General features: G+C 41.7%; 1 protein-coding gene across 6 annotated transcripts in view; it reads left to right on the forward strand.

Annotated features, from left to right (window-relative positions):
- The window catches only part of AATF (apoptosis antagonizing transcription factor), a 122519-nt gene that overhangs the window by 19437 nt on the left and 88615 nt on the right, over positions 1 to 14467 (forward strand). Inside the window, exon 5 of one of the 6 annotated variants that reach the window (XM_089317372.1) lies at positions 2069 to 2097. The exons of the other annotated variants lie outside the window; for them this stretch is intronic. Coding sequence (XP_089173498.1) covers positions 2069 to 2082 — 14 coding nt within the window. The 3' untranslated portion in view covers positions 2083 to 2097. Of the gene's footprint in view, positions 1 to 2068; positions 2098 to 14467 lie in introns of those variants that run through there. 6 annotated transcript variants of the gene reach the window in all.

The following is a 14467-nucleotide window of genomic DNA, read 5'->3' on the forward strand; positions in this document are numbered from 1 at the left end:
GCCATGCTGACACTGGGAACCTGGAACTCAACCTGGTTTCCCATGTGGCTAGCTGAGACCCAAGTACTTGAGCCATCACTTGCTGCTTCCCAAGGTATACATAAGAGGGAAGCTGGACTTGGAAGCAGAGCCCAGACTTGAACCCGTGCCCTGTTTTCTTTTTTTAAAGATTTATTTATTTATTTGAAAGTCAAGAGTTATACAGAGAAGGAGAGACAGAGAGACAGAGAGAGAGAGAGAAAGAGGTCTTCCATCCGCTGGTTCATTCCCCAATTATCCGCAACGGCTGGAACTGTGCTGATCCAAAGCCAGGAGCCAGGAGCTTTTTCTGGGTCTCCCACATGGGTACAGGGGCCCAAGGACTTGGGCCATCCTCCACTGCTTTCCCAGGCCATAGCAGAGAGCTGAATTGGAAGTGGAGCGGCCAAGACTTGAACTGGCGCTCATATAGGGTGCCTACGCTTCAGGCCAGGGCTTTAACCCGCTGCACCACAGAACCCTCCCACCCCCACACCCCCCCCCCGCCCCCCCGCCCCATGCCCTCTGATACAGAATGTGGACACATTCTTTTTTTAGAGATTTATTTGAAAGGCAGAGTTACAGATCATGCTAGACCCATGGGCACTTTTTTTTTTTAAGAGTCATTTATAAGTCAGAGTTTCACAGAGACAGAGAGAGATCTTCTCTAAATTGCCCCAATGTCTGGGGCTAGGATAGGCTAAAGCTAAGAGCTTCATCCAGGTCTCCCATGTAGGTGCATGGGTTCAAAGAACTTGAGCCATCCTCCACTGCTTTTCTAGGCACATTAGCAGTGAGCTGGACTGGAAGTAGAGCAGCCAAGACTCAAACCAATGCCCAAATGGGATGCCCACATTGCAGGCGGCAGCTTTAACCTATTACATCACAACACCAGCCCCAAGAGAGCACATTCTTATGAGAGCATATTTCTAAACCACTCATCCCTATCTTAACTTTTTATCAGTTTATTTTGTCAGTTTGCTGCTAAACATGCATGGAGAGTAAATTATCTGAGTTCTTAGAGGTTTAAAAATACGCTGCCCTCATTCTTCATTGATATAGTGTTGGTTATTATCATTTTAAAAAATTTATATATTTGAAAGGCAGAGTTATGGAGAGAGAGGGAGAGACAGAGAAATCCTCCATCTGCTGGTTCACTCCCCAAATGCCCACACCAGCTGGGTTAGGCCAGGCTGAAACCAGGAGCCTGAGCTCCATCTTGGTCTCCCATGTGAATAGCTGGGACCCAAGTACTTGGACCATCATTGTAGGCTTCCCAGGTTCATTAACAGGGAGCTGGATTGGAAGCAGAGTAATGGGGACTCTGATATGGGATCCAGGCATCCTAAGCAGCAGTTTAACATGCTGCACCACAACACCTGCCCCTCCTTGGCTGATTATTGATTGGCTATCCATTTCTTTCTTTCTTTTCTCTCCCTTCCTTCCTTGATTTATTTATTTAGAAGGAAAAGCTATAGAGAGAAAGAGAAAGAGAGACAGAAAAAGAACTTCCATCTGCTTTTCATTCCCTGGCCCAGACTGAAGCCAGGAGCCAGGTCTCCCACATGGGTGCAGGGGCCCAAACACTTGGGTCATCTTTCCAGGTACTTTAGCAGGGAGCTGAATCAGCAGTGGAGCAGCTGGGACTGCACCAGCGCCCATAAGGGATGCCGGTACTGCAAATGGCAGCTCAACTGCTGCGCCACAGCGCCAGCTGCAGGGTTTACATTTATAGATTACAAGTTACTTTCCTTCAGAATTTGGAAGTATTGCCCAGTATTAGTTTCCTATTGCTGTTGTAACAAATTGTTGTGGCCTTGTTACTTAACTGCGTGAATTTACTATCTTAAACTTTTCTGGGGCTCATAGTCCTAAAATCAGCATGTCAGCAGGGCTGATTCCTTGAAATCTGTATGCCTTTCCAGCTTTTATAGGCTGCCTCCACTTTTGGCAAAAGATCTTCTGTCTTCAATTCTAGCGATCCTATCACTCCATCCTCTCTTTTTATGACCCTTACCCTACTTACTCCCTCTTTTTTTTTTTTTTTTAGATTTATGTATTTGAAAGAGTTACATAGAGAGGGAGAGGCAGAGAAAGAGAGAGAAGTCTTCCATCTGCTGGTTCATCCCCCAGTTGGCCACAACGGCCAGAGCTGTGCTGATCTGAAGTCAGGAGCCAGGAGCTTCCTCCAGGTCTTCCATGTGGGTGCAGGGACCCAAGGGCTTGGGCCATCCTCCACTGCTTTCCCAGGCCATAGCAGAGAGCTGGATAAGAAGTGGAGCAGTTGAGACTTGAACTGGCGCCCATATGGGATGCCGCCACTGCAGGCAGTGGCTTTACCCACTACTCCACAGCGTTGGCCCCGGGAAGGAGATTGACACTGTCAGCTACCTTCTTGCTGAAAACACTTGGCTGGTAGAACACAATGGGGTATGTACTGTGTGTAATAAAGATGCCCAAAGACCAAAGACATGTGTGTCCTATCTCCACAACCTGTTAATATATTTTTTAAAAAGATTCATTTATTTATTTGAAAAGCAAAGTTATAGAGGGAGAGACTAAGGTCTTCCATCTGCTAGTTCACTCCCCAAATGGCTGCAGTGGCTAATGCTGGCCAGGCTGAAGCCAGAAGCCTGCAGCTCCATCTGGGTTTCCCATGTGGGTATAGAGACCCAAGCACTTGGGCCATCTTTTGCTGCTTTCCCCAGGCACATTAGTAGGGAGCAGGATTGGAAGTGGAGCAACCAGGACTGGAACTGACGCTCACATGGGATGCCTACGTTGCAGGTGGTTGCTTAACCTGCTGTGAAACCCTTGTTTTTTCATTTTTAAGTTATTTTAATCAGGGGCCAGCTCTGTGGCATAGCGGGTAAAACCACTGCCTGCAGTAGCAGCATCCCATATGAGTGCTGGTTCAAGTCCCGGCTGCTCCACTTCTGGTCCAGCTCTCTGCTATGGCCTGGGAAAGCAGTGGAGGATGGCCCAAGTCCTTGGGCCTCTGCACCCATGGGGGAGACCAGAAGAAGCTTCTGACTCCTGGCTTCCAATTGACATAGCTCTGGATATTGTGGCCAGTTGGGGAGTGAACCAGCTGATGGAAGATTCTCTTTGCCTCTCCTTCTCACTCTGTGTAACTGACTTTCAAATAAATAAATAAATCTTAAAAAAAAAAAGGTTACTATAGTCAATGGAATAGAATAGACAATTAAGAAATAAATTCATACAAACATGGGCAATTGACCTTTAAAAGTTTTTTGTTGTTACCGTACATGTATATGGGTACATTGTGATATCTCAATAGAAGCATATATCATACAGTGATTAAATCAAATTGATTGCTATTTCCTGTTATCAATGGTTAATGTTGGGAGTTCTATTTATTCATAAAGCATATCATAGGTTATTGTGAATTGTGGTAACCCCGTGAGCTGTAGAACACTAGAACTTACTGCATTAACTGTTGGTGCAGTGGACTTTGTAAGAAGATGCAAAGTCAGTTCAGTGGAGAAAGGATAATCTTTTCAACAAATGGTGCTGGAACAAATTGTGTTTTCATTTGCAGAAAAGCTGAACATCAACCTATAGTTTACACTGATTTAAGTTTAAAACATAGAACTATAAAGTATTTGAAGAATACATGGGAGAAAATCTTCATGACCTTGGGTTAAGCTGAGTGTTCTAGATATATTATGAAAAGCATAATCCTTTAAAGAGGAAATTGATGATTGGAGTAAGTCTGAATATGCTAACAGAGAGAAAAGACAGACCTGGAGGAAATATTTGCAAATCACATATCTGACAAAGGCTTTGTGTCCAGAATACGGAACTCTCAGAACTCAACAGTGAAAAATACTCATTAAAAATCGGGCAAAAGGTTTGGACACTTTACCAAAGAAGATACATTATGTCCAGTGAGCACATGAAAAGGTGTTTAATCTAAGTGCTGAGTGTGATGGAAATTCTTCTACTTAGCAATGAGAGTGACTACAAACACACACCTGACAACACCAAATGTTAGCCGGAATGCAGAGCACTGAGAATTTAGCCTGTGTTCTTGGTGGGAATGCAAAAATAGTACAGCCGCTTTGGAAAAACAGTTGAGTGATTTTCAAAAATAAAGTTAAATGTGTATTTACCAAGTGATCCTAATCCAGCAGTCTTGTAATTATGTTAGAGAAATGAGAGCATACATTCACACAAAAAACTTGTACATATGTTTATATAACAGCATTATTCATGATCACCAAAAACTGGAAACAACCCAAATGTCCTTCAGTGGGCAAGCCACTAACAAACTGTGGTCTGTTACTCAGCAATAAGAACAAACTATTGATGCACACACAAATACAGATGAATCTCAGAGATGTTATGTTAAGTGGAAGATACTGGTTTAAAAAGATTATACGCTAAAATTCCATTTCTATGACATTCTGCAGAAGGTAAAATTGCTGGGACAGGGAGCTGATCAGTGGTGCCTTGGGCTAGGGATGGGGGAAGGGTCGGGCTTGCTTTGTCTCCTGTGAGTTTCAGCTCTCTTCTCCAGTAGCCTCTGCTTCCTGGGGGTGTTCTTCACCTGTGTTCTGCAGTGGCTCTCTGGTGAACCCTTCAACTTGACTTGATGGTGAACATTTTGCTTGGCTTGGGGGAGGGGGTAGATAAAAATAGTTGTGTGCTTATTCCCAAATAACTCTGGGGATACTTCTTATGGTAATGGATATGTGATACAGTATTTCTAGGGATAGAAGAATAGGCTACATCAACCCTGTAGTGTCATTTTTGTCTGAAATATATATCTTTGGTACTAAAACCTTACCCAGACGAGAATAATAGATTATACAAAGCCTCTAGATTTTGATGTGGGTTGGGACTGAAAAATGAGATGTCTTTAAACTCTTTTTCCTTCTCTCTTTGATAAGTGATATAATGTGGTTTGGACACTTGGAGATTCCTGAGATTCCAGGTTCTGGTTGATGATTTACTGCAAAATTGCTTATAAATTGAAGTAGAAAATGTTTTGCAGACCTGGCAGCTTTCTGGCTTCACACCCATTTGTCACCCAGCATTTCCCTTTGTGTATAGAACAAGAATTAATTAGGCTGCACTGCAGGAAAAGTTTATGGCTATAATTTATATAGGATGAATTCTTTTTAAAGAGACAGCATTGTTTTGTTACACCTCTATACATATGTGTGTGTTTGTGTGTATTTATAAAAGTGATTTTTCCTCTTAAAGTGGTGTCTGTAGCCTCTGCAGTAAACTCATTTTTCTGTGTAATGCAAGACAGTAGTGAAATACTTCCTTTTTATAGTGATTGCTTTCTGATTAGACTGTTGGTTTTTTTCTTTTTGTTTTTGAATTCATTGTGTACTAGTGAGAGCACTCAGCTTTAGGGTTGCATTTTAGGCATTGGTCAGATTTGTCTGGTTTCCAGAGCTTTGTATTCTTTTGGTCTCTTGGAAGACTTGCGATTCTTTTTTTAGGGTCTTGCTCATTCAATTAATGTTTTCATAATCAATGCAAGTCAGAACTTGCAATTTGTTCCTGATTTGCACATTAAAGAGCTCCATTAATTAAGAATCCTGGTGTTTGGCATGTTCCCGCAGGATCTGTGCATTATTTACACGGTAAAAGTGTAAGATGTAAGTTTCTCAGTTATAGTGGCAATTGCAGTTAATCCTGATTTTTCTTTCTTTCTTCCTTTTTTTTCTTTTTGCTTATGAATAACAATTATTTCACAACTCATTGAAGCTCTTTAGGAATTCATTGTACCAAAATAGGAACAAGTGATCCAAAAGAGGGGCTACTTGGTAGAACAGCAGAAAGTAAGACCTTTGTTTAAGGGAATACTATTTTCTTGGAAGGCTTGTAGCATTTGTGTGGTTTTTGTTGGTTCCTACGCTTGGCTAAATGTCAAAGGTTTAGTAATTGCATTGAGTTGTACTTCTGTTTATTTTGAATCAGCAGACTCCCCCACCTCCACCCCACCCCAGCCCTCACCATGCCATAGTGATAAAGTTGCCTTGTTGCCTTTCATAACCCAAATAATCCCAGAAGTGGAGACAAACATAGCCCAATGTTGATGTCATGTAAGCTGCTTTGTAATATTTGTTTGAGTTGCTTTTTCATGAAATTACTTTTCAAGAGTGTTTGGTTCTGTTACCATTTCTTAATTGAAAGCCTTGGTCAAGCCAGTGGTGGTGTCAGTCATGGTGTGTAAGAGGGTGTAAGAGGCAGCTGGAAATATGAGATCAGATCATGGGTTCAGCAGGTTTCTCCTTTCCAGTTTCAAGTGTGGCTACTGCTTACTTACTCATAATACAGTATCCTGAACTATCTAGATTGTCTCTAAAAGTACCATGAGAAACTGCAAAGCAGTTTTTCCAAGAGTAGAGATATTCTGTCTCGATATTTATGAAACTTCCTAGGGATTTTATGAGATCTAGTTTAATTAGTCTTATGTTCAACTGTTAAGTTTAAAAAAAAGTATCAATATGTGGTAATTTTAGTGAAAAAATGTAAACAGCATAGTTGTATATAAAGGAAAAAGTTCTCTTACTTTTCCAAATAGACATATTTACTTCTCAGAGAAAACCTAACTAACAATTTGGCGTGTATTCTTCCATTTAGTTTTCATGGCAGTTTGACAAGGAGTAGAGGTTAAGAGCATGAGAAAAACAAAACAAAACATAGGCTATATTGTTATTTCTGACTTGTCTTAAAGAAAGTCTGTATGCCTGGCTGGTATTGCGGTGTGCCAGGTTAAACTGTTGTCTACAACACTTGCATTTCTATGGGTGCCAGCTCATTACCTGACTGTTCCATTTCCTCTCCAGCTCCCTGTTAACATGTCTGGGAAAGCATCTAGGAAGATGGCCCAAGTAAGTATCTGGGTCCCTGCCACCCATGTGTGAGACCTGGGTGAAATTCCTGGCTTCAACATGACCCGGCTCCATTCATTGCAGCCATTTGGGAAATGAACCAAATGTCTCTTCCTCTCTATGTAACTCTGCCTTTGAAATAAATATAAATCATGATACTTTAAGACATAATTATTTCTTGATTATTATAATTCTCATATTTATAACCTAGTTCCTAATAAGTTTATACATTTGACTGGCTTTGAAATTAGCGCTTGGACTATATTTGACTATTTATTTGAAAGGCAGAGTTACAGCAGACAAGGAGAAGGAGAGGGGGAGAGAAAGAGGGAGAGGAAAAGAAAGAGAGAAAATCAATCAATCAATCTTCGGTCCTGTGGTTCATTCCCCAAATGGCTGCAACTGCCTGGCCCAGCTCTGGAGCAAGGAGCCAGGAGCTTCAACTGGGTCTGCCACATGGGTACAGGGACCCAAGTACTTGGGCCACCTTCACTGCTTTTCCCAGACCTTGATCGGGAAGCTGGATCAGAAGTAGAGCAGCCAGACTCAAATTGGTGTCCATATGGGATGCTGGCATTGCGGGCGGCAGCTTAACCTGCTGTGCCACACTGCCAGCCCCTCTTTGGTAATTTTTAATGCCTTTTGTATGTTATTGATTGTTTTGCTTGATGTGTAGTCTCAAATCTACTGGTTCTTGTTTTCTTTGAGTCAGTTGAATAAATTTGCCTCGGAGAAATTCAAAATGAAAAGAATTCTGCTTGTTCATACTGTTTCATACAAAGAAAATTTGTACAAGTCAAGAAACCATTCAGTCTTGAAGATCTCTTCCATGTAGTGCCTACTGTATGCCATGCGAATGTCAATAGAGGAGCAGCAAGCAGAGACAAACCCTCTGACACAAGTAATTAGAAAGCATTTCTAGTCTCCTCAGTAAGACTCATGCAGTACAAGAACATGAATGGAAGGAAATCAGGTAGGCCATTTTGAGCATAGATATTATCAATTTACTTTGATCTTGGTATTTTTATTGCATAAGTCCACTGCCAGTAGATTCTGGAGATAATACAAACAGCTCTCATTTGGTCAGGTACTGTCCTTGGGTTAGTCTGTACAGACATCTCCTGTATTTCCCACAGCAGCCTGTGAAGCAGGCTGATAACTGTGCTGTCCATATGGGGAAGCAGGTCCTAGGTGACTTGTTTAAGGTCATCTGTTTTGTTAGAGGCACAGCCAGCCCAGAAGGTGAGGTCTGCTATGCTTTGCAGCCTCTGCTCTTGACTGCACTGCCCCATTACCATGTGTATGGTTCTTTTATCTGAGACCCTCACCCCAAATAGTTTCCAAAGAATGTATGAGAATGTACAGATCAGGAGCAAATACCCAAGCTTAAGGGAATGAAGGTAGGGGATGGGGGGAGCTTGGCTAAATGTCAAAGGTTTAGTAATTGCATTGAGTTGTAATTCTGTTTATTTTGAATCAGCAGACTCACCCACCTCCATCCCACCCCAGCCCTTACCATGCCAGCTTGAGGGCAAGCACTACTCACGTCTAGCAGTTTCTCTGAAGATGGTGGTTCCTACCCATGCTGTTTATTCAGTCATGGAGCTTTGAAGGCTCTCTCCCTCTTCCATAGGCAGGGAAGACTTTTGTTTTTAAATGTGATAAAGTAGTTAAATAGCTGCTTTTTCTCTTTATAAATGTTATACTTGTCCATTGTATAAAATGTAGGAAACAACCAAGCAACATTAAGGAAATAGTCTTTCTTAACCTCAACAGTGAAGACTTAGGTACTTTTTTTTTTTATGATGTTATTTATTTATTTGAGAGCCAGGATTACAGAGATTGAGGGAGAAACAGAGAGAGAGAGAGAGAGAAAGAAAGAAAATACCTTCCATTCGCAGGCTCACTCTCCAGACCACAATGGCTGGGTTGAAGCCAGGAAGCTTCATGGTGCTCTCCATGAAGATGTGGCCATGTGGATGGCCAGGGTCCAGGCACTTGGGCTGTCTGCAGCTGCTTTCCCAGGCGCATTAGCAGGGGGCTAGATCAGAAGTGGAGCAGCTGGGACTTGAACCAGCACCTATATGAAATGGTGGCATCCCAGGTGGTGGCTTTACCCGCTACTCCATAATGCTGGCCTCTCTCTCTCTCTCTCTCTCTTTTTTTTTTTTTTTTTTTTAAGATTTATTTATTTATTTATTTAGAAAGTCAAAGTTACAGAGAAAGAAAGAGTGAAAGATCTTCAGTTTGCTGGTTCACTCTCTAGATGGCTGCAATAGCCAGTGCTGGGCCAGGTAGAAGTTGGTATCTTCATCTGGGTCTACCGCACGGGTGGCTGGGTCCCACACTCTTGGGCCACCTTCTTTCCTTTTCCCAGGCCATTCAGCAGGGAGCTGGATTGGAAGTAGAGCAACTGGGACTCTAACCCAGTGCTCATTCGGGATGTTGGTGTTGTAGGAGGCAGCTTAACTCTGTGTCACAGTGTCAGCCCCAAGAGTTAGGTACTTTTAATGTTTTGGTATGTGGTGTGTATATTTTTCTAGGTTTTTATTTATTTATTTAAATTTTTGTTTTGTTTTGGGGCTGGCGTTGTGGCTTCTCTTGCAGAATGCCTGCAGTGCTGTCATCCCATATGGGCTCTGGTTCAGGTTTCAGCTGCTCCACTTCCAATGCAGCTCTCTGCTATGGCCTGGAAAGCAGCCGAGAATAGCCCAAGTCCTTGGGCCCCTGCACCCATGTGGGAGACCCAGAGGAAGCTTCTGGCTCATGGCTCTGATCTGGCCCAGCCCTGGCAATTGTGACCGTTTGGGGAGTGAACCAGCAGCTGGAAGATCTCACTTTCTATCTCTCTCTCTCTCTCTCTTTCTGTAAATCTGCCTCTCAAATAAATAAATCTAAAAAAAATTTTTGTTTTGTTTTGTTTTTTAACTTTGTGGGGGTATAGTTAGAACAAAAATGGGACCATAGTTTATATTCTGTCTTACAATCTAATTTTTTCTACTTAATAGAGATTATGCATATTTTTACACATTTTTAAATATGTTCTATGGCATTATTATTATTTAAAAAATTTTATTAATTTGGGGCCGGCATGGTGGCGCAGTAGGTTAATCCTCTGCCTGCAGTGCCACCATCCCATATGGGCACGGTTCAAGTCCCGCCTCCTTCTTTACCAGTCCAGCTCTTTGCTTTGGCCTGGGAAAGCAGTAGAAGATGGCCCAAGTCCTTGGGCCCCTGTACCCACGTGGGAGACCCAGAAGAAGCTTCTGACTCCTGGCTTCAGATCGGCGCAACTCTGGCCATTGGCAGCCATTTTGGTAGTGAACCAACGGACACAAGACCTCTCTATATCTCTCCCTCTCACTGTCTGTAACTCTACCTCTCAAATAAAGAAATAAAATCTTTAAAAATTTTTATTAATTCATCTGAAAGAGAGAAAGAGGTTTTCTGTCTACTGGTTGACTCCCCAAATGCCTGCAACAGACAGGGCTGGGCCAGGTTGAGGACAGGTGCTGAGAAATCATTACTACTCTGATATGAGTGGCAGGTATCTAAGTACTTGAGCCATCACCTGCTGCTTCCCTTGGTACATGTTAGCAAGGACCTGGAATCAGGCATTCCAGTGTGGGATGCAGGAATACCAAGCATCATCATAACTGCTAAATCAAATGCATGTCCCTTATAGCATTGGGGTTTTTTGTTTGTTTGTTTTTTAAAGATTTATTTGTTTATTTAAAAGGCAGAGTTACAGAGAAAGAGGGGGAGAGACAGAGACACAGAGAGAAAGGTCTTTCATCCACTGATTCATCCCTCAAATGGCTGCAACAGCCGGGGCTGGGCCGACCTGAAGCCAGGAGCTTTATCCGGGTCTCCCACGGGGGAGTTTTTTTTTTTTTTTTTTTTTTTTTTTTTTTTTTTTGACAGGCAGAGTTAGACAGTGTGAGAGAGAGACAGACAGACAGAAAGGTCTTCCTTCTAGTCCTGGCGCCCCAACCAGGACTAGAACCTGGGGTGCCGGCGCCACAGGCGGAGGATTAGCCAAGTGAGCAGCGGCACCGGCCAGCTTTCCTGTTTTAATTGGTTTCATCACTTTGGATTTATCTATTAATAGGGGAGAATGATATCTACCACAGAAAATCTTCGTATTCTTGAAGATCTTAATTTAACTAAAATTGCCTTTAAAAAAAAAAAGCCATACACTTAAGACCTGTTTGTTGTAAAAATATTTTTTCAAACAGTACTGAGTCTGCTCCTCTCCACTTCTCCATCACCAAACAACACTGAACCATGTAACCTGGAAGAGGGAACATGAAAGTCCTCTTCTACTCCAACAGTGTTCTCCAGAGAGCACCATGTGTCATGTTTCCTTCCAAATACTTTGTTTCAGTATAAAGTTTTGTTTTTTTTTTTTTTTTTTTTTGACAGGCAGAGTTAGAGAGAGAGAGAGAAAGGTTTTCCTTTCGTTGGTTTACCCCCTAAATGACCACTACGGCCAGAGCTGTGCTGATCCGAAGCCAGGAGCCAGGTGCTTCTCCTGGTCTCCCATGCGGGTGCAGGGCCCAAGCACTTGGGCCATCATCCACTGCCCTCCTGGGCCACAGTAGAGAGCTGGAGTGGAAGAGGGGCGACTGGGACAGGACTGGTGCCCCAACTGGGTCTAGAACCCCCGGTGCCGGCACTGCAGGCGGAGGATTAGCCAAGGGAGCCGCAGCACCAGCCTTAGTATAAACATTTAAAAACTCCTGAAGGAGATCAAACATAGTATCTTTCTTTCTTTTTTTTTTTTTTTCTTTTAAAATTGTGTTTATTTGAGAGGTAGAACCACAGAGAGAGACAGAGGGAAAGGTCTTCCATCCGCTGGTTCACTCCCCAGTTGGCCGCAACGGCTGGAGCTGTGCCAATCCGAAGCCAGGAGCCAGAAGCTTCTTCCAGGTCTCCCATGTGGGTGCAGGGGCCCAAGGACTTAGGCCATCTTCTACTGCTTTCTCAGGCCATAGCAGAGAGCTGGATCGGAAGTGGAGCAGCCAGGGCTTGAACCGGTGCCCATATGGGATGCCGTCGCTGCAGGCAGCGGCTTTACCTGCTACACCACATCGTCGGCCCCCAAACAGTATCTTTCCATGTCAGTGCAAATAAATATAACTTTTGTTTCTTAAAAATATTGTTATAGTCGTTTTCTTTTTCTCTTTTTTGATCTATTTTAATGTAGATTACAACCATATCATTTTGGTTCTAAATATTTCTGTGTATGGCTCTAAAAATGAGGATATTTTTTATGTGGCATTATCATCTCACCTAACTTCATTAATACTCCTAATATAATATATTCTCTTCATATTTAGATTATTTCATTTATTCCAGTAAGAATTTTGTTGCTTGGTTTATTCAAACCAGGTTCTATTTATACTTATCTTTTTCAGCACCTGCAAAAAAAGTTATGTGACTAAACAAATTAATTTAAGCAGTCCTCTATAAAAGGGCACCTAAGATATTTGCAGTTTTTACCTATTTTGAACAATGTTGAAGGTAATATTTTTGCGCCTATGTTTTTGCTTTGTCTGTTTCCGTAGGGTTAATTTCTAGAAGTGGAAGCATAGGGTCAGGAGCTAGACGTGGGTGGAACTTTGATGCATTCTGACAGACTGTTTTCTGCTCATGTTGTGCTAATTAAACTCTTACCAGTTTGTGGAGAGTGCCCCTTCCCTCACATTTTTGGCCAACATCAAGCATTATCGGAAAACTATCACATTGTTTTAAGCTTTTATGTCTTTAAAATTTTTTGTTCTTAGTGAAGCCATGTGTCTTTTAACTGATGTGTCGGGCCATTTGGATTTTGGAGGCTCTTATCCCGTTTTTCAGCATTCTCTTTTTCAGATTAAGGAAATGCTCTTTTATCTTGTCCTCTTGCACCTGCTGTCCACCCATGTGGCCTGGGCTTCCTCTAGTTTCTCCACTTAGTTTTTGTGCAGTGTGGAAACCAGATTTGCATGTAATATTTTAACAAAGCCTGTTCAGTGTTTTTTATTGTGTGGTGGTACTGGGGAGGGACATTTTTTTTTGTCCTTTTTTTGTAATTGGGAATTTCCTGATACTTTGTTCCCCAGATAATTTTGATACATAAGGGTATTTGATCTAGAAAATGAAGACTGTGATTTCTTTAAGGCTTGTTATATTGTTTCATTTTCTTAATTTGATATGATAATATTATTTCACTCAGAGAATTTTTGTGTGGAATTATTTAGGCTAGAGCCTTGCCTAATAGTAGGTCCCTACTGAGAACTGTCAATCTTAATATGTATGATTTTTCTTAGGTTATCGGTTTTTGACTGTATTTTTTGTTTCCTCTTTCTTCAAAGGGATATGTGAATAAATATACTGGTATTGTATGTACAGTTAGTTCTTTGAAGATTTGAAATGTACATACCAAGAAAGATACCAGGATGTCATTTTATTCTGTTATTCCATGATATATCCTTGTGCACATGTGTGTATGCGTGCACACAAACACTAGGGAGCTTCAAAAAGTTCATGGGAAAAATGGAATTATAAATGTTTGGTGCAAAGTATTTTGCTTACAAGGAAGAGGTCAATACTTAGGTATAAATATAGGCAAACTGCTTTTTTTAAGCATAAAATGTCACTGAAATAAAAAAAAATTATTCAAAGAGAAAGAGATCTTTGTTCCAGTGGTTCACTCCTCAAATGCCAGCATCAGCTGGTGCTAGGTCAGACTGAATCCAGGAGTCAGGAACTCCATCCTGCTGTCCCACATGGGTAGCAGAAACCCAAGTCCTTGGGCCACTGTCTGCTGCCTCCCAGGTATGTTTGCAGGAAGCTGGTTTGAAGCAGAGTAGCTGGACTCGGATCACTCTGATGTGGTTGGTATATTGGCATTACGAGTGGCAGCTTAACTTCTGCACCACAGTGCGGCCCCAAACTGAAATGTTTCTATGTGCACGTGTGACTCTCATAGTGTTTTGTTTTGAGTTGATGAATGAATAACACTTAGTCTTCTTAATATTAAAAGAAACACAAATGAAAATAATCTGTTATTTTGTGAGTCTCAATTTCTGCATTTAAGTGGTGATAATTACTAAGCCTTCATGAGTGTATATTATGGCATGCCTAATAAATATTATTTTTGTGTTTTTATGTCTCATAAAATGGTTTTGAGACACTTTGGAATCTTATATAACTGTTGGCATGTTAGAATAAGGAAAATGTCAGATTTGACGACTTTGCTTCTGTTGACAAAAGGTCAGTTTGTTGAGGAAAAAATTGATACTAGAGTTGGAAAATATGTTGTCTTCCTTTTATTTGCTTGTCAGTGTTTAGATTTGGAGATGATAATATAATCAGATGTCTGCCGTGTGACTTGGGTATCGTCTCTCGAGATGGAAACATTTGTGGAGTACCTTTTATGGCTCAGGTAATGTGTTAGATACTAGAGTGACAGGATAAGGCAGGTGTCTGCCCTGAATGAAGTAGCTCAAATCTAGAGAATCAGATTCAGTTGGAAAATTTGGCAAGTGTGTAACAGTGGTTTGAATGATGCTGAGAGAGGAGTGATT

Source organism: Oryctolagus cuniculus, chromosome 17 (genome assembly GCF_051225735.1).
Source record: "Oryctolagus cuniculus isolate XC-2025 breed Fujian yellow rabbit chromosome 17, ASM5122573v1, whole genome shotgun sequence".
Taxonomy (NCBI): domain Eukaryota; kingdom Metazoa; phylum Chordata; class Mammalia; order Lagomorpha; family Leporidae; genus Oryctolagus; species Oryctolagus cuniculus.